The sequence below is a fragment of the Manihot esculenta genome, chromosome 11 (genome assembly GCF_001659605.2).
Source record: "Manihot esculenta cultivar AM560-2 chromosome 11, M.esculenta_v8, whole genome shotgun sequence".
NCBI lineage: Eukaryota > Viridiplantae > Streptophyta > Magnoliopsida > Malpighiales > Euphorbiaceae > Manihot > Manihot esculenta.
The window spans coordinates 31,652,071-31,677,308 of record NC_035171.2 but is presented as its reverse complement, the minus strand read 5'-3'; the positions used below and the strand labels follow the sequence as shown (position 1 = coordinate 31,677,308).

At 31.5% G+C, this 25,238-nt stretch overlaps 1 protein-coding gene and 2 pseudogenes across 1 annotated transcript; 2 read left to right on the top strand and 1 right to left on the bottom strand.

The window, feature by feature from the left end:
- Positions 1-5,479: 5,479 nt before the first annotated feature.
- Positions 5,480-10,753, top strand: LOC122725042 (annotated as a pseudogene).
- A 7,963-nt stretch (positions 10,754-18,716) lies between these two features.
- Positions 18,717-19,401, top strand: LOC122725173 (uncharacterized protein At3g28850-like). Its single transcript, XM_043962097.1, has one exon. The coding sequence runs from the start codon at positions 19,054-19,056 to the stop codon at positions 19,399-19,401; it is 348 nt and encodes a 115-aa protein (XP_043818032.1). The 5' UTR covers positions 18,717-19,053.
- A 461-nt stretch (positions 19,402-19,862) lies between these two features.
- On the bottom strand, positions 19,863-21,043 carry LOC122725170 (annotated as a pseudogene).
- Positions 21,044-25,238: the final 4,195 nt, after the last annotated feature.

Sequence of the window (25,238 nt, the reverse complement as noted above, 5' to 3'; positions counted from 1 at the left end):
ATATAATTACTTTCTTTCTTACTAAATCCTAATTTAGAATAAATATTTTATCTCTGAACATCCCCGAAACCAAGGAATTAAAAATATTACCATGTGCTGCATTGCTATTTTTTCCCAATTGGCTCCATCGTTTTTGCAAATATTAATATTAAAAACCCATAAATAATTAATTACCATAACTTCGAATCTTTCCAAGCAAACTTGACTATATATATAATTACTTTCCTTCATATTAAATCTTAATTTATAATAAATATTTCATCTCTGAACATCTCGAAACCAAGAAATTAAAAATATTACCATGTGCTGCATTGCCAATTTTTCCCGATTGGCTCCATCGTTTTTGCAAATATTAATATTAAAAACTCATAAATAATTAATTACCATAACTTCAAATTTTTCCAAGTAAACTTGACTATATATATATAATTACTTTCCTTCTTACTAAATCCAAATTTAGAATAAATATTTCATATCTCTGAACATCCCCAAAACAAAGAAATTAAAAATATTACTATGTGCTGCATTGCCATTTTTTTCCAAATTAAGTTTTAAAATTAAAATTTTTAATTAAAAAATTTTATTTATAAATTATTAATTAAAATTATATAAATATGGTATTAATTTGAGTCATAATAATTGATTTTAGAATGAATTTAAATAATTTAATATAAATTTTCATCGTATTTGAACGAGTTCAATTATTAAAAATATTAACCGATTTAGCATAGGGTGGTTTTTTGTGAATGTTCTTTCATTATTATTTTAGAGAGATGAACAATAAAATTCATTTTATATCATTTGTTAAATCACATCATTGTTTATACTTTAAAAATAAATAATTAAATTAAATTTAAAATAGTTATATTACACATTTTATTGATGTTTGTAAATGTTTCTCTCATAAATTCAGTTTTAAATGTATTTATTAAAAACCATTTTAGTTTTAAAAGTTGACTCATCAAAATCCCGTTTGGATAGATTAGTGGTGCACAAGTTGAATTAAAATGGAAAAATTAAAAGGAGAAATTTTTAAGTGAATTAGATTTATTATGAAGTTAATAGATATTAAAGGCACTCCGAGGCTTAGCCTGGTGGAAAATGCATCCTAGTAGACTTGACAGGTCTAAGGTTCTACTCCCCCAATTCCTATTTCAAAAAAAAAAAAAAAAAGATATTAAAGTGAATTTTATTTATTATTTTATAATATAATTTATTATTTATAATTTTAAAAATTTATTAATCTATAATAAATTGGATCCAAATATATACTTCCCATCAAATGTACTTAAAAATAACTCAATTTATTGATTTATTGGTTTATAAAAAACATTTTCGTCAATTTTATAGTAAACAATATTTTATTAATAATAATATTAGTCAATATACTAATATGTAGAATGCTTTCGGGTGAGCATTTATTAAATTTTAAAAATTAAACTCTATCTTATTTTATTTTGTCAATTTTATAACAAACAACATTAAAAAAAGTACGAGATAAATTTAAATATTGTATCATAAAAAGCTACTACTCAATTTAAATAAATAATGTAATGCATGGTAGTCAATTTAAGGTCAACGTGAAAGATGAAATTAGAGATTTACGCCCATATTCTAAAATTCTTAAATATTGATTTCAATTCAACGATTTCATGCAAAAAAAAGTGACATACAACAAATTTTAATTTGATTTAAAGAAAAATAAAACAACTTAATTAAATTGATGTTGATTTTATTTTAATTTTGCTTCAAAACCTAACAGATTACTATTTAAATTCAAAATAAAAACCGAACCATGACTCAATTGGGAATGTAATTCCTTTTGTTTGCTCCGCATTTTCTAATTTTTAAATGTGAGTCCATACTGATAATTCTCATTTTTTAATAAAATTTTAGGATGCAAATTAGATACTTTGAATGTAGCCTCACTTATTAAGGACGGATGATTATTCATCTAACTCATTTTAGGATGAGGTTAGGAAAAATCATATAAGCATATGGATAAGATTTGATGATAAGAGTCTTTTTTCTGTAATATTAACTGTTTTATTAAACTATTAACTGATTATTCACCTTATTTAGTAGGGAATAGCAGTTATGTTAGTGATTACTTGAATATAAAAGATAATTTTTTATAATTTATTTTTTTAATCACTAAATCAAAATATTAAGCATTAAGAAAAAATTATTACTTAATTTTTATAAAAAATTTTAATTTTAAAAAATATATTAAAATATTTTAAATATTTTAAAAAATTTATTAGTAAATGATTAGGTTAATTTTATTCATTAAATATTTTACTATTTAATATTTATAATTTTAAAAATTTATTAATTAATATTTTAGATATTTAAAAAGTTTATTAATTAATTTTTTATATTCATAACATTTTAAATTCTTTTATAATATTTAACCTTAAAATTAATAAAAAATAATTATTATTTTTTAAAAAAATATTAAAAATATTTTAATATATTTTTTAAAATTAAAAAATTAATTAGTTTTCTTATACCATATACACTAAAAAATATTTTTTTCCTTACTAAGATGGAAGTAGCGGGAAGAAACCATTGTGATCCTATGACATCTTTTATTCTAGAAATGATATTAAAATTTCAATAATGATTTCTGAGTTGTTCCTGCACATGCATTTGCTCATACATATGGCACAATTAAGTTCTATAGTCGTAAACAGAATTATTTAGGGATTGGCAGATCTCAATGCACCCCTCTGGCTACTAGTGAATATCCCCGAAATCAAGAAATTAAAAATATTACCATGTGCTGCATTACCATTCTTTTCTAATTTGCTTCATCTTTTTTGCAAATATTAATATTAAAAACCCATAAATAATTAATTACCATAACTTCAAATTTTTCCAAGCAAACTTGACTATATATATAATTACTTTCCTTCTTACTAAATCCAAATTTATAATAAATATTTCATATCTCTGAACATCCCCGAAACAAAGAAATTAAAAATATTACCATGTGCTGCATTGCCATTTTTTTCCAATTAGCTCCATTTTTTTTTGTAAATATTAATATTAAAAATCCATAAATAATTAATTACCATAACTTCAAATCTTTCCAAGCAAACTTGACTATATATATATAATTACTTTCCTTCTTAGTAAATCCAAATTTAGAATAAATATTTCATATCTCTGAACATCCTCGAAACCAAGGAATTAAAAATATTACCATGTACTGCATTGTAATTTTTTCCCAATTGGCTGACATCTTTTTTGCAAATATTAATATTAAAAACTCAAATAATTAATTACCATAACTTCAAATTTTTCCAAGCAAACTTGACTTTATATATAATTACTTTCCTTCTTGCTTAATTCAAATTTAGAATAAATATTGAGAATATCTAATATTTTTAAAGACCTCCAAAGATTTAAACCAATGATGAATCAAGTATTTGATCAGACACTCCATTGTTAAAGTTATAGAATCCCTTTCTTTAATAGCACCAAAGGCCCGGTCCAGTCCTACTTTGTAACCCTAACTAGTCTCATGTCTCTTCCATTCTCTCTCTCTCTATATATAATGTGGCTAGAGTGGCTGAGATCACCAAGTAGGGCTCACACCTCCCTGAGACTGCCGGCGGAACCACCTTCACCAAGGTACTTCTCCTGCTCATCTTTCAAAGATATCAATGCCATTCTCTTAGAAGAACAAAATGGATCCAAATCCCAACCCCAAACCCCCATAAGACCCTCCATTTTCCACCGTGTCCGGATTGCCTCCCCACTCCACCGCAACCACTCTAAAACATTCATAATTTCACCCTGGTTAGGAGGTGGTGAAATTATGAATGTTTTAGAGTGGTTGCGGTGGTGGCAGTGGAGTGGGGAGGCACGGTGGAAAATGGAGGGTCTTCTGGGGGTTTGGGGTTGGGATTTGGATTCATTTTGTTCTTCTAAGAGAATGACATTGATATCTTTGAAAGATGAGCAGGAGAAGTACCTTGGTGAAGGTGGCTCCGGCGGACGTCTTAGGGAGGTGTGAGCCCTACTTGGTAATCTCAGCCACTCTACTGCGTCCAAAAAAGTTAGGTTACCTGCAGTTTTCTTAGGAGGGAAGTATGTTGGCGGGGCCGAGGAGATCAAGGAGATGAATGAGAGTGGTGAGTTGAGTAAGCTGATTGAATGGCAGCCATAAGATCTACTCTGAGAAGCATGGGTTTAGGACCTGCACATCCGGTCTGATTAAGTGCGGCCTATGTTATCCCGCCTATGTTATCCCGTGCAATGTAAACGGTCTGATTAAGTGCGGCATATGTTATCCCGTGAAGCGGCGATGTATGTCAACTTAGCCCTCTATCCACAATAGGAAATATAGAAATAAAATAATATTGGTGTTTTTTCTTTTGCTTATTTTCTATTTTAGAAAAAAATGGAATACAGGAAAGTGGGGATCTTCCTATTTGGGTTCTTTTATTTGATGGGATTTGTTTGATTAGATGTTTATAGACTTTTTTTTTGCCACAGATGTTTATAAACTTAGCAGCAAGTGTTTGCTGATTTATGAATTATTTGTGAAACTTGTAAATCTTTACTTGTTGATTTTTGTTTATTATTTTTCTAACAAGTCCCTGTGATACTATTTCTCCTTTTTTTTCTCTTTTTCTTTGTTTTTTTGCAAACATAAGCGATTTCTAATTTCTATTACATAAAAGGAAAATGCAGTATTTCAGTCATACACCATACCTATTGAAGAATATTCAACATAAAAAAAACAAATCATGGATAGCTACTATAATATGCTTTAGAAAATATCATTGAGAAAATTATTAACTTAAATACATATTAGTCAAATTTATAAAAAAAATTAATTTAAAATTAAATTTAACATGCTTTATTATAAAAATTTGAATAAGTAAATAATTTTAATTTTTTTTTTTTAGAATGGGGATTAGAAATTGAGAGACTAGAATATGAGAGTTCTATCAAATTTACTTAAATGCACTTACCATATTAAATCTGTGAGTCCAATTTTAAATTCTTTATATATATATATATATACACATAAACATATCTTAAACGATCATTGTTTTTTCTTATTCCGATCTTTGACGGGATGAGCCGCTTTCCTGTTGTTGACTCTTAAATTATTAGGGACAACTATATTTTCTTATTTATCGATAGTTAATTGAAGCAGATCGTTTCTTATGGAGAAGGAAAAATAAGAAGTTAGGTTTAAAAAAGAGGAAAAGGCGAGAGTACCGAGCTACAAAAGGAGTACAGAGGAAAACTTACATTATTATATATATTATAAAAACATGTAGAAGCATATAAAAAAATATTATATGAATTGTTAATCTGAAAAAAAAAGTCGTTAATTAATAAAAATATTCTGTGGTAGCTCGTTAAAATTTTAATTAAAAAATAATAACGCTAGGAGAGAATATTTTTATTTATAATATTTTTAATTTGAAAAATATTTTAAATATTCATAAAGATTATGATGTTTATTTTCTTCTCTTTTTGCTCCTGGAAATTCATCAGATTTAGAGTTCTTCTTCTCTTTTTGCTCTACCGGAACTTTATTTTGTGCTGGTCGCTCAACGACGAAGGTATATAGCTACATATGGTTTTCTGTTTGTTTCTTGGGAAAGTGGAGAAGAATGGTTGGTGAAATTTGGTGGTCTGTTTGCAGGTTTAGCGTTATTGAAGTTTAGAGAAAGAATAGTGAGTGATCCGTACGACGCGTTGAAGAATTGGAAGGATGAGGATGGAGTTGTTAATCCGTGTTATTGGTTTGGAGTTGAGTGCTCTGATGGCAAAGTTGTCGAATTGTATGTATCTTTTCTCTCTGCTGAAAAATTTTGGCCTTTTGTTTTCGTTTTCTTTTCTGTTCTGATACTGGAAAATTTAAGGGAAAAGTTTTGAGGCTCGAGATGCATTTTTTTGATAAAATTTGTAATTTCTGAAGCTAATCATGCGAGTCAGCGATGAAAAATACATAACCTTTTGGTTTTGGATGGCAAGTTTAAAGTGTGTTCTAGCTATTACTTTGCAGTTTTGAGAAGTCATCCGTTGGTTTCCAGTTTACTTTTTTGGATGACTCTATCAGATCAAAGTAACTCTATTACTATAATTTATGCTGCTTGATCTATGGATTACATGTTCTGTTGATTGCCCTTTTGGCTGCAGTCTGCAGCATTGTGAGAACATTTTTCAAAACTATATCACATCAGGTGCTGCTGTGCCTGGGATCCTTTTGGGTTCCCTGGTGATATGTAAACTTTGCAACTTGAATCAGAATCCTTAACTCGTGCTTTGGTTTCCAAGTTCGGTTTATTTTGATTAGAACTTAATGGAATCAGCTCAGATTGAGTAAAACTTGAAAAGAAAATCAGTGTTACTCTCTTTGTAGTTAATGGTTATTTTAAACGTGATACTACTTGCTGATAAGCTCTCTATTTTATTCTAAAGAAAAATATGTAATATTCAGGAACTTGAAAGATCTTTATCTTGGAGGAACACTAGCACCTGACCTCAGAAACCTTGTTCGCATAAAGTCTATGTAAGTATCAACTAGGCAACATAAATTTACCTTCTGTCCTTTGATTCAGAATTTTTTTGCCTTTGGTCATATGGCTTAATGTTCTGCTGCAGCATTTTGCACAACAATTCTTTTACTGGCATCATTCCTGAAGGGATTGGAGAGTTGAAGGAGTTGGAGGTGCTAGATTTTGGAAATAATAACTTCAGTGGGCCACTCCCTCCCGTCCTTGACAGTAGTCTCTCTTTGACAATCCTGTAAGTTGATAATGTTGAACAATTTTTTTCCTCCATTGAGATTATCTTTTGCTTCCATTAGTATATGAACTCCATTTTTTTTGTGCATATGTTTTAGTCTCCTGGACAACAACAGGCTTCTCAGCAATTTATCACCTGAAATTCATCGACTAGAAACACATTCTGAATTTCAAGTAGATGAAAACCAACTAGCTAGTGCAGCTAAAGGACCATCTTACAATGAAAGATCTGCCTTACGGTATGTCAGTTGAATATTCTCGTATGGGTCAAGATAAGACATTTTTCTGGTAGTCTACTGTAAATCTGAGACAATTTTAGTGGCACTAACATTGTTTTAGGTTCTTGGGCACCTTTTGGTGAACCATCTGATGGAATTTCTCCTTTATGGGGGACGTTGAGAAAAGGAATGGCCCCTCTGTGACAAACAATTCATTGTTTTCATGAAATGAAATTGTCTTGCATTCCCCCCCTCCCTTCCCTTCCCCTTCTCTGTATTTGTGTAATTTCTTTGTTGTTCCATGCTGTTACATACTTACATTATGCCTTTGTCCCCCATATTTTTTACAGGAATGCTGTGCAAACTGAAAATGCAATTAACAAGCGACAGCTGCAAGTGGCCAATGCCCCTCGAGTGAATGAATCACCATATTTAAGAAGTCGTTTCTCTGTTCCAGAAGCACCTTCTGAATCTGGAAAGGCTCCACCTAGATCTGTAGCCCCACCATTTTCGCTTTTGCCTTCTCCCCCTGTAAATAACTCCATTCAATCTCCTCCACCGGAACCAAATCCGGCACCCTCTTCTCCCCCTGCAGTTGTTTCTCTTCCAACTCCACTGGAACCAAATCCCCCTTCTGCTTCACCTAATGGTTCTGCTTCAAATCCTCTTCTAGTTCCAACTCCTCCATCCTCTAATAATCCTAGAAAACCTTCCTCATCAAAAAAACATGTTTCTGTAATTGCTGGTGCCATAGGGGGTGCTCTACTTGCCATGTCCATTGTCATCTTCTATGTGTATAAAATTAACAAGGCTACTGTCAAACCTTGGGCCACAGGATTGAGTGGGCAACTTCAGAAAGCATTTGTAACTGGTAATTCTTCTTCCCAAGTGGAAAAGTTATATTTTGTACGAGGGTGTGAGGTTTCAAACTTCAAACCATTTTACATGTGCATCTAGAGTGTAAGCTGCTCCACATCTTTCTTCCATATGGTGTGTCCGTGTTCAACCCTTTTTGGCTATCTACTTGCATGACTCAAGATTTGCATTTCAGGTGTATCGAAGCTTAAAAAAGATCTGAGCTTGAAGCAGGCTGTGAAGATTTCAGTAGTGTAATTGGTTCTTCACCAATTGGTACACTGTACAAGGGAACATTGTCCAGTGGCATTGAAATAGCTGTGGCCTCAGTTGCAGTAACATCTTCCAAGGATTGGCCTAAGCATTTGGAAGTTCAATTTAGGAAGAAGGTACTTTATGAGCTAATCACATTGAACTATAAGGACTTATGATGCAACCTCGTTTTCTAATTCCTTCAGATATTTTCTTTCAGATTGAGACATTATCAAAAGTGAATCACAAGAATTTTATCAACCTTTTTGGATATTGTGAGGAGGAGGATATTTTACTTCATTTCTCTTCTCTTCAATTCCTACTGGTAAATGTGAACAAACTTGCATGGTTTCATTGCTTTATGGCGTTTTGAATTCTAACAAGCTTGAACTCTTCAAAATTTGGCTCGACTCGATTCGTTTACACCCCTACTTATTTATTATTTTATAAATTTACAACAGTTGAATTTTCATAAAATGTTGAACTTATGTTTATTGACTTGTTTATTTTGTTTGAAATAAGTTTAACCTTTTCCTTTCACTTCATGTTTCAAATCAAGAAATTTGTAAAAATTTAACTTAATTTATTTTTTTACCAATTTTTAAATTGAAAATGAAAAATTAATTCTTTTTAATTTAATAAATAATTTTAAGTAAAACTATAATTCATATATGATTTATTTCAAGTGACACATCAAAAAATAATTTTAAATGCTATTGAAAATTAGTTTGGAAATATTTATTTGTTTGGAAATTTTACGATTAAAAAAAATAATGATTATGTTTTTTTAGCAATTTCTATTCGACGTATTGAAAGTAATGCTCAAACGACAATCTACTTTTTACTATCTAGGTTCGGCCCGGTGGAAATTGCCCATTGAAATTGACCCGGCCCAAATAAATTAAATGAGCTTTCAGTAATTGCCCAACCGAATCCGATGATCCATGCTTGTGACCCATGAGCATGTAGTTATTAGTTAACAAGATTTTTTTTGGCAGTATTAGATTAGTAAATTTAAATTTATCGTATACCAAAATTATAAGTGAATTGCATGTTTATTAATTAACGTACTAAAAGTGTGAGATGAATAAATTATATTAAATTCAATTAATCTAAATGATTACTGCTGGTCGCTTGCATAGAATCATAATTGAGCCCTTAGATTCAAAATTCATCAAAGTTAACTATGTAAGATAATACATTAGTGTTCAACTCCATCTCCAATCGAGTAGGCCAGACCGACTGAAGTCAGAGTTTCCAATCTCGGGCAATGAGTATAATGTTTCCATGTTTGTTTACAATGAACAGATTTTGAATCCCTATGTACCAATGGCGCTTAGGCTCTCTGGCATTCTAATATCCTTTTTTACAATCTATTTTGTAATCGATTTCTGATTGGAGATCACTGACTAGAATGTTTTCTTTTCTCTTCTCAGGTGAAATTGTTATCGTTTATGAACGGAAAGTGAAACTCCTCTATGGTGATGTTCAGTCCCTTTTATCTCACATTTGTTGAAGTTAAATTGCAATTTTCAGTATCATCTAGGTTAACAGTCTCTACTGTGTGTTTATTTGCAGATGATGCAATCCATTAGCTGGGTAATTGCACGAATTTCTACATCAAGAAGAAAACGAAACCATTCCTCGGTTTTCTTTTTGGCTTTTTGTTTTTAAATTTACAATTTCCTTCACTCAGCTAATTTTAAATTATGTGGTGTCCGCTGACTCCACATCCTACTGTTCCTCCTAAAGAGGTCACCGTCTTTTTTCTCTTCACCTCTCCTCTCCTCTCCTTGAATCAGCGTATTTTATCACACTGATTCACTAAACCAGCCCGCTATGTCGCAACCATTTGAGAGGAATTGTTTATTTCTACACAATTTAAGACCAGAAGATGTTAAGAGCCGATGAAGGCCTTACCGTTCTGTCTCCAGAGAATGGCGAGAGCATTGTATGCACCGCAAGCAAGGGTGGCAATGTGAAATAGCACGTGTTTGACCGTTTCGTTTTTTATTAATTGGTGTGATTTGTTCGCTGGAAGGAGTCTGTAACAACTCTGCCCGATAACCAAGGGACTGATACAAACGCCATAATTAGTTTCCAAAGAGCAGCCCATTTTGCAATTGGTAAATTAATATAAACATAAATTTCGCTTTCTACATGTGATCTAAGCTATTATGTTAAACAAACAAATCCTTCGCAGGAAATTGTTTTGAAAGTGTGCAACTTTTCCGTTAAGCTAACCATTGTTGTTCTCTCAGCTAATGCCAAGAACATCAAATTGTTTGAACGTGTTGATTTGTGTATTATCTATGATAGCTTTGAGGAGACACAACCAAACTTCACTTCTGGAGATCATATGAAGATCCAACCTACTCTCATACCCTCCTAACTCTGACAGAATGAAACTCCATGTCAGTAACATGATATGTGCGCATTTCAAGATGTTTTTTTTTTTTGTTTCTCTCTCTTTTATCTTCATGATATTCTAAACAATCTTTTACATTTTTTTCCTTTTTCCAACAGGGTTATGCAATTAGCTTTCCAACAGGCAACCTTGAGCTTAAAATCTTGAGTTGACCAGAGAGGAAGGGAAGAGAACCATGAGTTGAGAGAATCGGGGTTAGTCAAATCGGATGAATTGGGAGGAAACGGTCGGAGGGAGAACGAGGCAAAGAGGATGGGAGATGGGTTTGTGGTCTGAGTATGATTTGAAAGATGGTAGAGGATGAAGGAGGGATAAGCCCAGTTGGTGGGTTAACAAGGAACTTGTGCGGCGATGAAGTTTGGACCTTGAATGCTATTGGGGTAGTGGCGGAAAGAGACCTGAGGCGGACGTTGGCTCGGCATTTGGAATTGAGCATAAAGTCTAGACGAACCTCTGAGTCTGATACTACGATAAGCGGCCTCTCCATTAATGGAGATAGAGAAGTCAGAAATGGGGAAATGGCCTTTATGTTGTGATGATTGATAAAGAGGAAAGACATTCCCCGAAATTAAGCAATTAAAAATATTACCATGCACTGCATTGCCATTTGTTTTTCCAATTGACTCCATTTTTTTTGTAAATATTAATATTAAAAATCCATAAATAATTAATTACCATAACTTCAAATTTTTCCAAGCAAACTTGATTATATATATAATTACTTTCCTTCATATTAAATCTTAATTTAGAATAAATATTCCATCTCTGAATATTTCGAAACCAAAGAAATTAAAAATATTACCATTTACTGCATTGCCATTATTTCCTGATTGCCTCTATCTTTTTTTGCAAATATTAATATTAAAAACCCATAAATAATTAATTACCATAACTTCAAATCTTTTCAAGTAAACTAGACTATATATATAATTATTTTCCTTCATATTAAATCTTAATTTAGAATAAATATTCCATCTCTGAACATCCTGAAACCAAGAAATTAAAAATATTACCATGTGCTGCATTGCCATTTTTTTCCGATTGGCTCCATCTTTTTTTGCAAATATTAATATTAAAAACCATAAATAATTAATTACCATAACTTCAAATCTTTCCAAGTAAACTTGACTATATATATAATTACTTTCTTTCTTACTAAATCCTAATTTATAATAAATATTTCATCTCTGAACATCCCTGAAACCAAGGAATTAAAAATATTACCATGTGCTGCATTGCTATTTTTTCCCAATTGGCTCCATCGTTTTTACAAATATTAATATTAAAAACCCATAAATAATTAATTACCATAACTTCAAATCTTTCCAAGCAAACTTGACTATATATATAATTACTTTCCTTCATATTAAATCTTAATTTAGAATAAATATTTCATCTCTGAACATCCCGAAACCAAGAAATTAAAAATATTACTATGTGCTGCATTGCCATTTTTTCCCGATTGGCTCCATCGTTTTTGCAAATATTAATATTAAAAACCCATAAATAATTAATTACCATAACTTCAAATCTTTCCAAGCAAACTTGACTATATATATAATTACTTTCCTTCATATTAAATCTTAATTTAGAATAAATATTTCATCTCTGAACATCTTGAAACCAAGAAATTAAAAATATTACCATGTGCTGCATTGCCATTTTTTCCCGATTGGCTCCATCGTTTTTGCAAATATTAATATTAAAAACCCATAAATAATTAATTACCATAACTTCAAATCTTTCCAAGCAAACTTGACTATATATATAATTACTTTCCTTCATATTAAATCTTAATTTAGAATAAATATTTCATCTCTGAACATCCCGAAACCAAGAAATTAAAAATATTACCATGTGCTGCATTGCCATTTTTTTTCCGATTGGCTCCATCTTTTTTTGCAAATATTAATATTAAAAACCCATAAATAATTAATTACCATAACTTCAAATCTTTCCAAGCAAACTTGACTATATATATAATTACTTTCCTTCATATTAAATCTTAATTTAGAATAAATATTTCATCTCTGAACATCCCGAAACCAAGAAATTAAAAATATTACCATGTGCTGCATTGCCATTTTTTCCCGATTGGCTCCATCGTTTTTGCAAATATTAATATTAAAAACCCATAAATAATTAATTACCATAACTTCAAATCTTTCCAAGCAAACTTGACTATATATATAATTATTTTCCTTCATATTAAATCTTAATTTAGAATAAATATTTCATCTCTGAACATTCCGAAACCAAGAAATTAAAAATATTACCATGTGTTGCATTGCCATTTTTTCCCGATTGACTCCATCTTTTTTTGCAAATATTAATATTAAAAACCCATAAATAATTAATTACCATAACTTCAAACCTTTCCCAGTAAACTTGACTATATATATAATTACTTTCTTTCTTACTAAATCCTAATTTAGAATAATTATTTCATCTGTGAACATCCCCGAAACAAAGGAATTAAAAATATTATCATGTGCTGCATTGCTATTTTTTCCAAATTGGCTCCATCGTTGACTCGCGGTTGTCGAAGCCGGTCAAAAATAACCTTCCTGGTTATCAACAATTTTACAACTGCAGATAGTGGTGAAAGGATCGAATCCACAGAGAATTGATTACCTATTTATTTTTCTCAACAAGACCAATAAAATGAACTGAAACAATAATAAATTAAAGATGAGATAAAAGACTGAAAGTGGGATCAAATGAGATAAACTGGAAGCAGAATAAAAATAAATTGCAATAAAAGTAAAATGGGGGGTTTGAGATTGATTGTAGTAACTAATAATGAGAGTAATAATAGAAAGCAAATAGTTAAAATAAAAGAGGAAATCAATATGAGAAAAGCCTAGTTGAAGATATGGATCCACTTTGGTTGTTTGGGTTGATCATTGAAACTTAGATTATCTTGATTAGTTCAATAGATTAGTTATGGGGGTGGAAGACGCTTCTCACCACCATGTCTCTCCTTATGATTAAATTAATTAGGGAACGTCCTCTAATTAATTACTAATTAACAAATTGCCAAGGAACGTCTTTGGGCCATAGGCATCAAAACAATTGTCAATTGCATAAAGAAATAAAGAGATCCAATCCTAGCTACCCAAACGTATGGAGATAATGCTAGATCATGCAATTTTCTTGGGTTTTATCCCAAGTGTTCTAAGGTCAGAATATTTCCAGCAATTACGGACTAAAAATAATCCCAACTAACAATCAATTAACTTTGCAATTAAAATCAAGTGGCCAATTTGATCAAAACAACAAAGTAATCATATAATTAAAGCATCAATTGCATAAATATTGAACAAAACCAAAGACAATTATTTATGTTCAGATCTCACAACCCATTAAACAACCTTAGTTTCAACCAATCCTCAACTAGAATTAAAGATTTCAGCCTCTCATGGCTGAAACAAAACTAAAAATAAAATAAAAGAAGAAAGGTAGAAGAAGAGATGTGAATTTCGTAGGTGTCTCCCAAGGAGGGCTTAAGGACCATGTAGAGGCTCCTTATGTGGCTTTTTATAGTTGAAAAGTGTTGCCCTAGGTCATACTTACTGCCCAAGAGGTATTTTCTGCCCAAGTTATGTCTGAAAAGGAAAGAATCGCGTTTTTCGGCTTCAGAAGGAAGGCTGCGCGCGAATGCTTTGCGGAAAGAAGTTGGTGCGCGCGGTTTGGTCTCAGAAAGGGAAAGAGGCGCAGATTGTGCTTCCTAAATAAGTTTAGATGCTGACCTTACTTCCTAATTAGTGTAGAGGCTGCCCAAGATGCTGCCCATGTGCAACTTGCTGCCCAAGTTGTTGCAGAATAGGAAGGTGGCGCGCAGATGGCTCTCAGAAGAGGAAAGCGTGCATATTGTTTCTGAATAGGAAGGATGCACGAATTTTGATCTTCAAAGGGGAAGATATGCTTGTCCATACATTTCTTTTTAGGTGGAGCCTCTTTTGAAATTTGAATATTGAATGCAGAAGAGGAAGAGTATCTCTTTGAGATCTTGCTGCCTAAATAAGAAGATATGACTACAGCAGTGTGTGCACATTTTTGAACAAGGAAAGAAAGATCTGCGATTTGAATTTCAAATAATCTTCTGAGTGAGTTTTCCTTGTTTGCTTTTGCTTCTGCACTTTCCTCATTTGAAAACCTTCCTTTTCTGAAAACTTTCCTTATTTGGCACTTTTTGGCAGTTTTAAGAGCATTTTCTCCAGATTGTCTCTTTACACCTAATATCTGCAAAACATAATTAAACCCACAAAATTAAGCAGAAAAGATGTAAATAAACATCAAGAACATAATGATAAAATGGACTAAAATATGCTCTATCAATCGTTTTTGCAAATATTAATATTAAAAACCCATAAATAATTAATTACCATAACTTCAAATCTTTTCAAGTAAACTAGACTATATATATAATTACTTTCCTTCATATTAAATCTTAATTTAGAATAAATATTCCATCTCTGAACATCCTGAAACCAAGAAATTAAAAATATTACCATGTGCTGCATTGCCATTTTTTTCCGATTGGCTCCATCTTTTTTTGCAAATATTAATATTAAAAACCATAAATAATTAATTACCATAACTTCAAATCTTTCCAAGTAAACTTGACTATATATATAATTACTTTCTTTCTTACTAAATCCTAATTTATAATAAATATTTCATCTCTGAACATCCCCGAAACCAAGGAATTAAAAATATTACCATGTGCTGCATTGCTATTTTTTCCCAATTGGCTCCATCGTTTTTACAAATATTAATATTAAAAACCCATAAATAATTAATTACCATAACTTCAAATCTTTCCAAGCAAACTTGACTATATATATAATTACTTTCCTTCATATTAAATCTTAATTTAGAATAAATATTTCATCTCTGAACATCCCGAAACCAAGAAATTAAAAATATTACTATGTGCTGCATTGCCATTTTTTCCCGATTGGCTCCATCGTTTTTGCAAATATTAATATTAAAAACCCATAAATAATTAATTAACATAACTTCAAATCTTTCCAAGCAAACTTGACTATATATATAATTACTTTCCTTCATATTAAATCTTAATTTAGAATAAATATTTCATCTCTGAACATCTTGAAACCAAGAAATTAAAAATATTACCATGTGCTGCATTGCCATTTTTTCCCGATTGGCTCCATCGTTTTTGCAAATATTAATATTAAAAACCCATAAATAATTAATTACCATAACTTCAAATCTTTCCAAGCAAACTTGACTATATATATAATTACTTTCCTTCATATTAAATCTTAATTTAGAATAAATATTTCATCTCTGAACATCCCGAAACCAAGAAATTAAAAATATTACCATGTGCTGCATTGCCATTTTTTTCCCGATTGGCTCCATCTTTTTTTGCAAATATTAATATTAAAAACCCATAAATAATTAATTACCATAACTTCAAATCTTTCCAAGCAAACTTGACTATATATATAATTACTTTCCTTCATATTAAATCTTAATTTAGAATAAATATTTCATCTCTGAACATCCCGAAACCAAGAAATTAAAAATATTACCATGTGCTGCATTGCCATTTTTTCCCGATTGGCTCCATCGTTTTTGCAAATATTAATATTAAAAACCCATAAATAATTAATTACCATAACTTCAAATCTTTCCAAGCAAACTTGACTATATATATAATTATTTTCCTTCATATTAAATCTTAATTTAGAATAAATATTTCATCTCTGAACATTCCGAAACCAAGAAATTAAAAATATTACCATGTGCTGCATTGCCATTTTTTCCCGATTGACTCCATCTTTTTTTGCAAATATTAATATTAAAAACCCATAAATAATTAATTACCATAACTTCAAACCTTTCCCAGTAAACTTGACTATATATATAATTACTTTCTTTCTTACTAAATCCTAATTTAGAATAATTATTTCATCTGTGAACATCCCCGAAACAAAGGAATTAAAAATATTATCATGTGCTGCATTGCTATTTTTTCCAAATTGGCTCCATCGTTGACTCGCGGTTGTCGAAGCCGGTCAAAAATAACCTTCCTGGTTATCAACAATTTTACAACTGCAGATAGTGGTGAAAGGATCGAATCCACAGAGAATTGATTACCTATTTATTTTTCTCAACAAGACCAATAAAATGAACTGAAACAATAATAAATTAAAGATGAGATAAAAGACTGAAAGTGGGATCAAATGAGATAAACTGGAAGCAGAATAAAAATAAATTGCAATAAAAGTAAAATGGGGGGTTTGAGATTGATTGTAGTAACTAATAATGAGAGTAATAATAGAAAGCAAATAGTTAAAATAAAAGAGGAAATCAATATGAGAAAAGCCTAGTTGAAGATATGGATCCACTTTGGTTGTTTGGGTTGATCATTGAAACTTAGATTATCTTGATTAGTTCAATAGATTAGTTATGGGGGTGGAAGACGCTTCTCACCACCATGTCTCTCCTTATGATTAAATTAATTAGGGAACGTCCTCTAATTAATTACTAATTAACAAATTGCCAAGGAACGTCTTTGGGCCATAGGCATCAAAACAATTGTCAATTGCATAAAGAAATAAAGAGATCCAATCCTAGCTACCCAAACGTATGGAGATAATGCTAGATCATGCAATTTTCTTGGGTTTTATCCCAAGTGTTCTAAGGTCAGAATATTTCCAGCAATTACGGACTAAAAATAATCCCAACTAACAATCAATTAACTTTGCAATTAAAATCAAGTGGCCAATTTGATCAAAACAACAAAGTAATCATATAATTAAAGCATCAATTGCATAAATATTGAACAAAACCAAAGACAATTATTTATGTTCAGATCTCACAACCCATTAAACAACCTTAGTTTCAACCAATCCTCAACTAGAATTAAAGATTTCAGCCTCTCATGGCTGAAACAAAACTAAAAATAAAATAAAAGAAGAAAGGTAGAAGAAGAGATGTGAATTTCGTAGGTGTCTCCCAAGGAGGGCTTAAGGACCATGTAGAGGCTCCTTATGTGGCTTTTTATAGTTGAAAAGTGTTGCCCTAGGTCATACTTACTGCCCAAGAGGTATTTTCTGCCCAAGTTATGTCTGAAAAGGAAAGAATCGCGTTTTTCGGCTTCAGAAGGAAGGCTGCGCGCGAATGCTTTGCGGAAAGAAGTTGGTGCGCGCGGTTTGGTCTCAGAAAGGGAAAGAGGCACAGATTGTGCTTCCTAAATAAGTTTAGATGCTGACCTTACTTCCTAATTAGTGTAGAGGCCGCCCAAGATGCTGCCCATGTGCAACTTGCTGCCCAAGTTGTTGCAGAAAAGGAAGGTGGCGCGCAGATGGCTCTCAGAAGAGGAAAGCGTGCATATTGTTTCTGAATAGGAAGGATGCACGAATTTTGATCTTCAAAGGGGAAGATATGCTTGTCCATACATTTCTTTTTAGGTGGAGCCTCTTTTGAAATTTGAATATTGAATGCAGAAGAGGAAAAGTATCTCTTTGAGATCTTGCTGCCTAAATAAGAAGATATAACTACAGCAGTGTGTGCACATTTTTGAACAAGGAAAGAAAGATCTGCGATTTGAATTTCAAATAATCTTCTGAGTGAGTTTTCCTTGTTTGCTTTTGCTTCTGCACTTTCCTCATTTGAAAACCTTCTTTTTCTGAAAACTTTCCTTATTTGGCACTTTTTGGCAGTTTTAAGAGCATTTTCTCCAGATTGTCTCTTTACACCTAATATCTGCAAAACATAATTAAACCCACAAAATTAAGCAGAAAAGATGTAAATAAACATCAAGAACATAATGATAAAATGGACTAAAATATGCTCTATCAATCGTTTTTGCACATATTAATATTAAAAACCCATAAATAATTAATTACCATAACTTCAAATCTTTCCAAGCAAACTTGACTATATATATAATTACTTTCCTTCTTACTAAATCCAAATTTAGAATAAATATTAAGAATATCTAATATTTTTAAAGACCTCCGAAGATTTTTGATCAGACACTCCATTGTTACAGTTATAGAATCCCTTTCTTTCATAGCATCAAAGGCCCAGTCCAGTCCTACTTTATAATCCTAACTAGTATCATGTCTCTTCCATTCTCTCTCTCTCTCTCTCTCTAATGTGGCTAGAGTGGCTGAGATCACCAAGTAGGGCTCACACCTCCCCAAGACAGCCGCAGGAGCCACCTTCACCAAGGTACTTCTCCTGCTCATCTTTCAAAGATATCAATGCCATTCTCTTAGAAGAACAAAATGGATCTAAATCCCAACCCCAAACCCCCAGAAGACCCTCCATTTTCCACCGCGCCTCCCCACTCCACGGCCACCACGGCAACCACTCTAAAACATTCATAATTTCACCACCTCCTAACCAGGATGACCACGAGATCATCCTCTACTTTACCAGCCTCGGCATTGTCCGCAAAACATTCGAAGATTGCAGAACCGTCAGATCAATCCTCCGTGGATTTCGCATCCCAATTGACGAGCGAGATTTGTCCATGGATGCCGGGTATCTCGACGAGATACAGATGATCACATGTTCTAAAAAGGTTAGGTTACCTGCAGTTTTCTTAGGTGGGAAGTATGTTGGTGGGGCCGAGGAGATCAAGGAGATGAATGAGAGTGGTGAGTTGAGTAAGCTGATTGGTGGGTTACCCTTTGTAGGAAACAATAGTTTCTGTGATGTTTGTGGAGAGCTGAGACATGTTCTTTGCGCACAGTGCAATGGCAGCCATAAGATCTACTCTGAGAAGCATGGGTTTACGACCTGCACATCGTGCAATGTAAACGGTCTGGTTAAGTGCGGCCTATGTTATCCCGTGAACCGGCGGCGAATGTCAACTTAGCCCTCTATCCACAATAGAAAATATAGAAATAAAATAATATTAGAATGGAAGTAGTAGCTGTTTTTTCTTTTGCTTATTTTCTATTTTAGAAAAAAATAGAATACAGGAAAGTGGGGACCTTCCTATTTGGGTTCTTATATTTGATGGGATTTGTTTGATTAGATGTTTATAGACTTTTTTTTTTTGGCACAGATGTTTATATACTTAGCAGTAAGTGTTTGATGGTTTATGAATTATTTGTGAAACTTGTAAATCTTTACTTGTTGATTTTTATTTATTATTTTTCTAACAAGTCCCTTTGATACTATTTATGGCATGTTAATTGAATTTGTGGGCCACTGTTAAAAATAAAAGTTAGGTTTATTTAGGAAATCATGTTAATCTTGACAATTTTAGTTGTATAATTACTTTTGAATATCATAGAAACTCAACACGCCTTCCAGCACACTATTTCATTTTTTATTCTGTACCAAAACCCAGTGTCTCCATCATCAGAAATTGGAATAATCAAGTCAATAAAGAAAGGTTCTTAAAAAAGAAAGGTTCTTAATAATGTAGTCTGAATTATTTCAAGCTGGATTCTCTAGTTTGTGACTATCCTTACATGTCCCTTGTCCCGAGAAACATCAAAAGCTGAACGGCCATGACTATCTGCGATTGTGGGTCAGAACCCATCTCAATTAGCATCTCTACCATCTTATGGTCACCATTTGCCGCTGCTCTATACAGTGCAGTCCTGCCATCTTTGCTCTTAGCATCCTTATCTGCACCGGATTCCACCAACACCCTAGCGCACTTGATATTCCCTCTACCTGCCGCCAAATGCAACGGTGTCCTTCCTTCTTTATCTCTCAAATCCAATGGCCCAAAACTATCCAATGAATCCAAAACTTCGTCCGTCCGATCAAATGCTATTGCCACGTGCAGCTCGCTCCAGCCTTTGGATTGCCACTTTGCGTCCATTTGATGAAAGCCCACATCATCCGCTTTCGCCCGTGCGTCAATCTTCAACCCAGCTTCAAGCAGTAAGTTCACCATACCCTCAGGGTCAGCCAACTCAGTAGCAACTCGAAGGAGCGACTCAGCCTCTCTCGGTGACAACTCAGAAAGTATCGACCTTTGCCTCTTTATTATATTCTTCACAGAGATAACATCCCCACTGCTGACAGCGTGCCGGAGAAGAAATGGACCGACGAAGGCAACCTTGAGCTTAAAATCTTGAGTTGACCAGAGAGGAAGGGAAGAGAACCATGAGCTGAGAGAATCGGGGTTAGTCAAATCGGATGAATTGGGAGGAAACGGTCGGAGGGAGAACGAGGGAAAGAGGATGGGAGATGGGTTTGTGGTCTGAGTATGATTTGAAAGATGGTAGAGGATGAAGGAGGGATAAGCCCAGTTGGTGGATTAACCAGGAACTTGTGCGGCGATGAAGTTTGGACCTTGAATGCTATTGGGGTAGTGGCGGAGAGAGACCTGAGGCGGACGTTGGCTCGGCATTTGGAATTGAGCATAAAGTCTAGACGAACCTCTGAGTCTGATACTTCGATGAGCGGCCTCTCCATTAATGGAGATAGAGAAGTCAGAAATGGGGAAATGGCCTGTATGTTGTGATGATTAATGAAGAGGAAAGATATTAGTGTTTGAGACGATGCATGCACGTGATTCTGTGGGACTCATGCATGGGTGGCCAATTTGGGTTTGTCTTTGTCCCTAATGTATTAAGAATTAAAGTATAATTACATAATAATTAATTTTTTTTATAAGTTAAAAAAATATATTCCCTAACTATTTTTATTTTTTTAATACAATTGATAGCTAAATATCTTATGAAACGATATAAATTAGAGATTTGAATAAATAAAATATTTTTGAATATTTAATTTGATGAAATTTTATTACAATGAATTTGAATAAAATATATAATTAGATTTAAAATAGTTTTGATTTAAATTCATGGTAGACTTGCTTGGATTTGGATTTTTCATATTGAATAATCATTATCTAAATTTATTTATATAAATAATTAATTTAATTAAAATATATATTTTATAATAATATTTATAAATTTTTATATGTTTTCATTTAAAATTATATTATAAATATTTTATGAAATATTAAGTTTTAAAATTAAAATTATTAATTAAAAAATTTATTTATAAATTATTAATTAAAATTATATAAATATAGTATTAGTTTGAGTCATAATAATTGATTTTAGAATGAATTTAAATAATTTAATATAAATTTTCATCGTATTTGAACGAGTTCAATTATTAAAAATATTAACCGATTTTGCATAGGGTGGTTTTTTGTGAATGTTCTTTCATTATTATTTTAGAGAGATGAACAATGAAATTCATTTTATATCATTTGTTAAATCACATCATTGTTTATACTTTAAAAATAAATAATTAAATTAAATATAAAATAGTTATATTACACATTTTATTGATGTTTGTAAATGTTTCTCTCATAAATTTAGTTTTAAATATATTTATTAAAAACCATTTTAGTTTTAAAAGTTGACTCATCAAAATCCGGTTTGGATAGATTAGTGGTGCACAAGTTGAACCAAAATGGAAAAATTAAAAGGAGAAATTTTTAAGTGAATTAGATTTATTATGAAGTTAATAGATATCAAAGGCACTCCGAGACTTAGCCTGGTGGAAAATGCATCTTAATAGACTTGAGAGGTCTAAGGTTCTACTCCCCCAACTCCTATTTCAAAAAAAAAAAAAAGATATTAAAGTGAATTTTATTTATTATTTTATAATATAATTTATTATTTATAATTTTAAAAATTTATTAATCTATAATAAATTGGATCCAAATATATACTTCCCATCAAATGTAGTTAAAAATAACTCAATTTATTGATTTATTAGTTTATAAAAAACATTTTCGTCAATTTTATAGTAAACAATATTTTATTAATAATAATATTAGCCAATATACTAATATGTAGAATGTTTTCGGGTGAGCATTTATTAAATTTTAAAAATTAAACTCTATCTTATTTTATTTTGTCAATTTTATAACAAACAACATTAAAAAAAATACGAGATAAATTTAAATATTGTATCATAAAAAGCTACTACTCAATTTAAATAAATAATGTAATGCATGGTGGTCAATTTAAGGTCAACGTGAAAGATGAAATTAGAGATTTACGCCCATATTCTAAAATTCTTAAATATTGATTTCAATTCAACGATTTCATGCAAAAAAAAGTGACATACATCAAATTTTAATTTGATTTAAAGAAAAATAAAACAACTTAATTAAATTGATGTTGATTTTATTTTAATTTTGCTTCAAAACCTAACAGATTACTATTTAAATTCAAAATAAAAACCGAACCATGACTCAATTGGGAATGTAATTCCTTTTGTTTGCTCCCCATTTTCTAATTTTTAAATGTGAGTCCATACTGATAATTCTCATTTTTCAATAAAATTTTAGGTGTAGCCTCACTTATTAAGGACGGATGATTATTCATATAAGCATATGGATAAGATTTGATGATAAGAGTCTTTTTTCTGTAATATTAACCGTTTTATTAAACTATTAACTGATTATTCACCTTATTTAGTAGGGAATAGTAGTTATGTTAGTGATTAGTTGAATATAAAAGATAATTTTTTATAATTTATTTTTTTAATCACTAAATCAAAATATTAAGCATTAAGAAAAAATTATTACTTAATTTTTATAAAAAATTTTAATTTTAAAAAATATATTAAAATATTTTAAATATTTTAAAAAATTTATTAGTAAATGATTAGGTTAATTTTATTCATTAAATATTTTACTATTTAATTTTTATAATTTTAAAAATTTATTAATTAATATTTTAGATATTTAAAAAGTTTATTAATTAATTTTTTATATTCATAACATTTTAAATTCTTTTATAATATTTAACCTTAAAATTAATAAAAAATAATTATTATTTTTTAAAAAAATATTAAAAATATTTTAATATATTTTTTAAAATTAAAAAATTAATTAGTTTTCTTATACCATATACACTAAAAAATATTTTTTTTCCTTACTAAGATGGAAGTAGCGGGAAGAAACCATTGTGATCCTATGACATCTTTTATTCTAGAAATGATATTAAAATTTCAATAATGATTTCTGAGTTGTTCCTGCACATGCATTTGCTCATACATATGGCACAATTAAGTTCTATAGTCGTAAACAGAATTTATTGGAGTTCTCCACATTAGCTGAGAAAAATTATTTAGGGATTGGCAGATCTCAATGCACCCCTCTGGCTACTGGTGAATATCCCCGAAATCAAGAAATTAAAAATATTACATGTGCTGCATTACCATTTTTTCCTAATTTGCTCCATCTTTTTTGCAAATATTAATATTAAAAACCCATAAATAATTAATTACCATAACTTTAAATTTTTCCAAGCAAACTTGACTATATATATAATTACTTTCCTTCTTACTAAATCCAAATTTAGAATAAATATTTCATATCTCTGAACATCCTCGAAACCAAGGAATTAAAAATATTACCATATACTGCATTGTCATTTTTTCCCAATTGGCTGACATCTTTTTTGCAAATATTAATATTAAAAACTCATAAATAATTAATTACCATAACTTCAAATTTTTCCAATCAAACTTGACTTTATATATAATTACTTTCCTTCTTACTAAATTCAAATTTAGAATAAATATTGAGAATATCTAATATTTTTAAAGACCTCCGAAGATTTAAACCAATGATGAATCAAGAATTTGATCAGACACTCTATTGTTAAAGTTATAGAATCCCTTTCTTTAATAGCACCAAAGGCCCGGTCCAGTCCTACTTTGTAACCCTAACTAGTCTCATGTCTCTTCCATTCTCTCTCTCTCTATATATAATGTGGCTAGAGTGGCTGAGATCACCAAGTAGGGCTCACACCTCCCTGAGACGGCCGGCGGAGCCACCTTCACCAAGGTACTTCTCCTGCTCATCTTTCAAAGATATCAATGTCATTCTCTTAGAAGAACAAAATGGATCCAAATCCCAACCCCAAACCCCCATAAGACCCTCCATTTTTCACCGTGTCCGGATCCCTCCCCACTCCACCGCAACCACTCTAAAACATTCATAATTTCACCCTGGTTAAATTATGAATGTTTTAGAGTGGTTGCGGTGGTGGCAGTGGAGTGGGGAGGCGCAGTGGAAAATGGAGGGTCTTCTGGGGGTTTGGGGTTGGGATTTGGATCCATTTTGTTCTTCTAAGAGAATGGCATTGATATCTTTGAAAGATGAGCAGGAGAAGTACCTAGGTGAAGGTGGCTCCGGCGGACGTGTGTGAGCCCTACTTGGTGATCTCAGCCACTCTACTGTGTCCAAAAAAGTTAGGTTACCTGCAGTTTTCTTAGGAGGGAAGTATGTTGGCGGGGCCGAGGAGATCAAGGAGATGAATGAGAGTGGTGAGTTGAGTAAGCTGATTGGTGGGTTACCGTTTGTAGGAAACAATATTAAAATTAAATTTAATAGCGTAATGGCAGCCATAAGATCTACTCTGAGAAGCATGGGTTTAGGACCTGCACATCCGGTCTGATTAAGTGCGGCCTATGTTATCCCGTGCAATGTAAACGGTTTGATTAAGTGCGGCATATGTTATCCCGTGAAGCGGCGACGTATGTCAACTTAGCCCTCTATCCACAATAGGAAATATAGAAATAAAATAATATTGGTGTTTTTTCTTTTGCTTATTTTCTATTTTAGAAAAAAATGGAATACAGGAAAGTGGGGATCTTCCTATTTGGGTTCTTTTATTTGATGGGATTTGTTTGATTAGATGTTTATAGACTTTT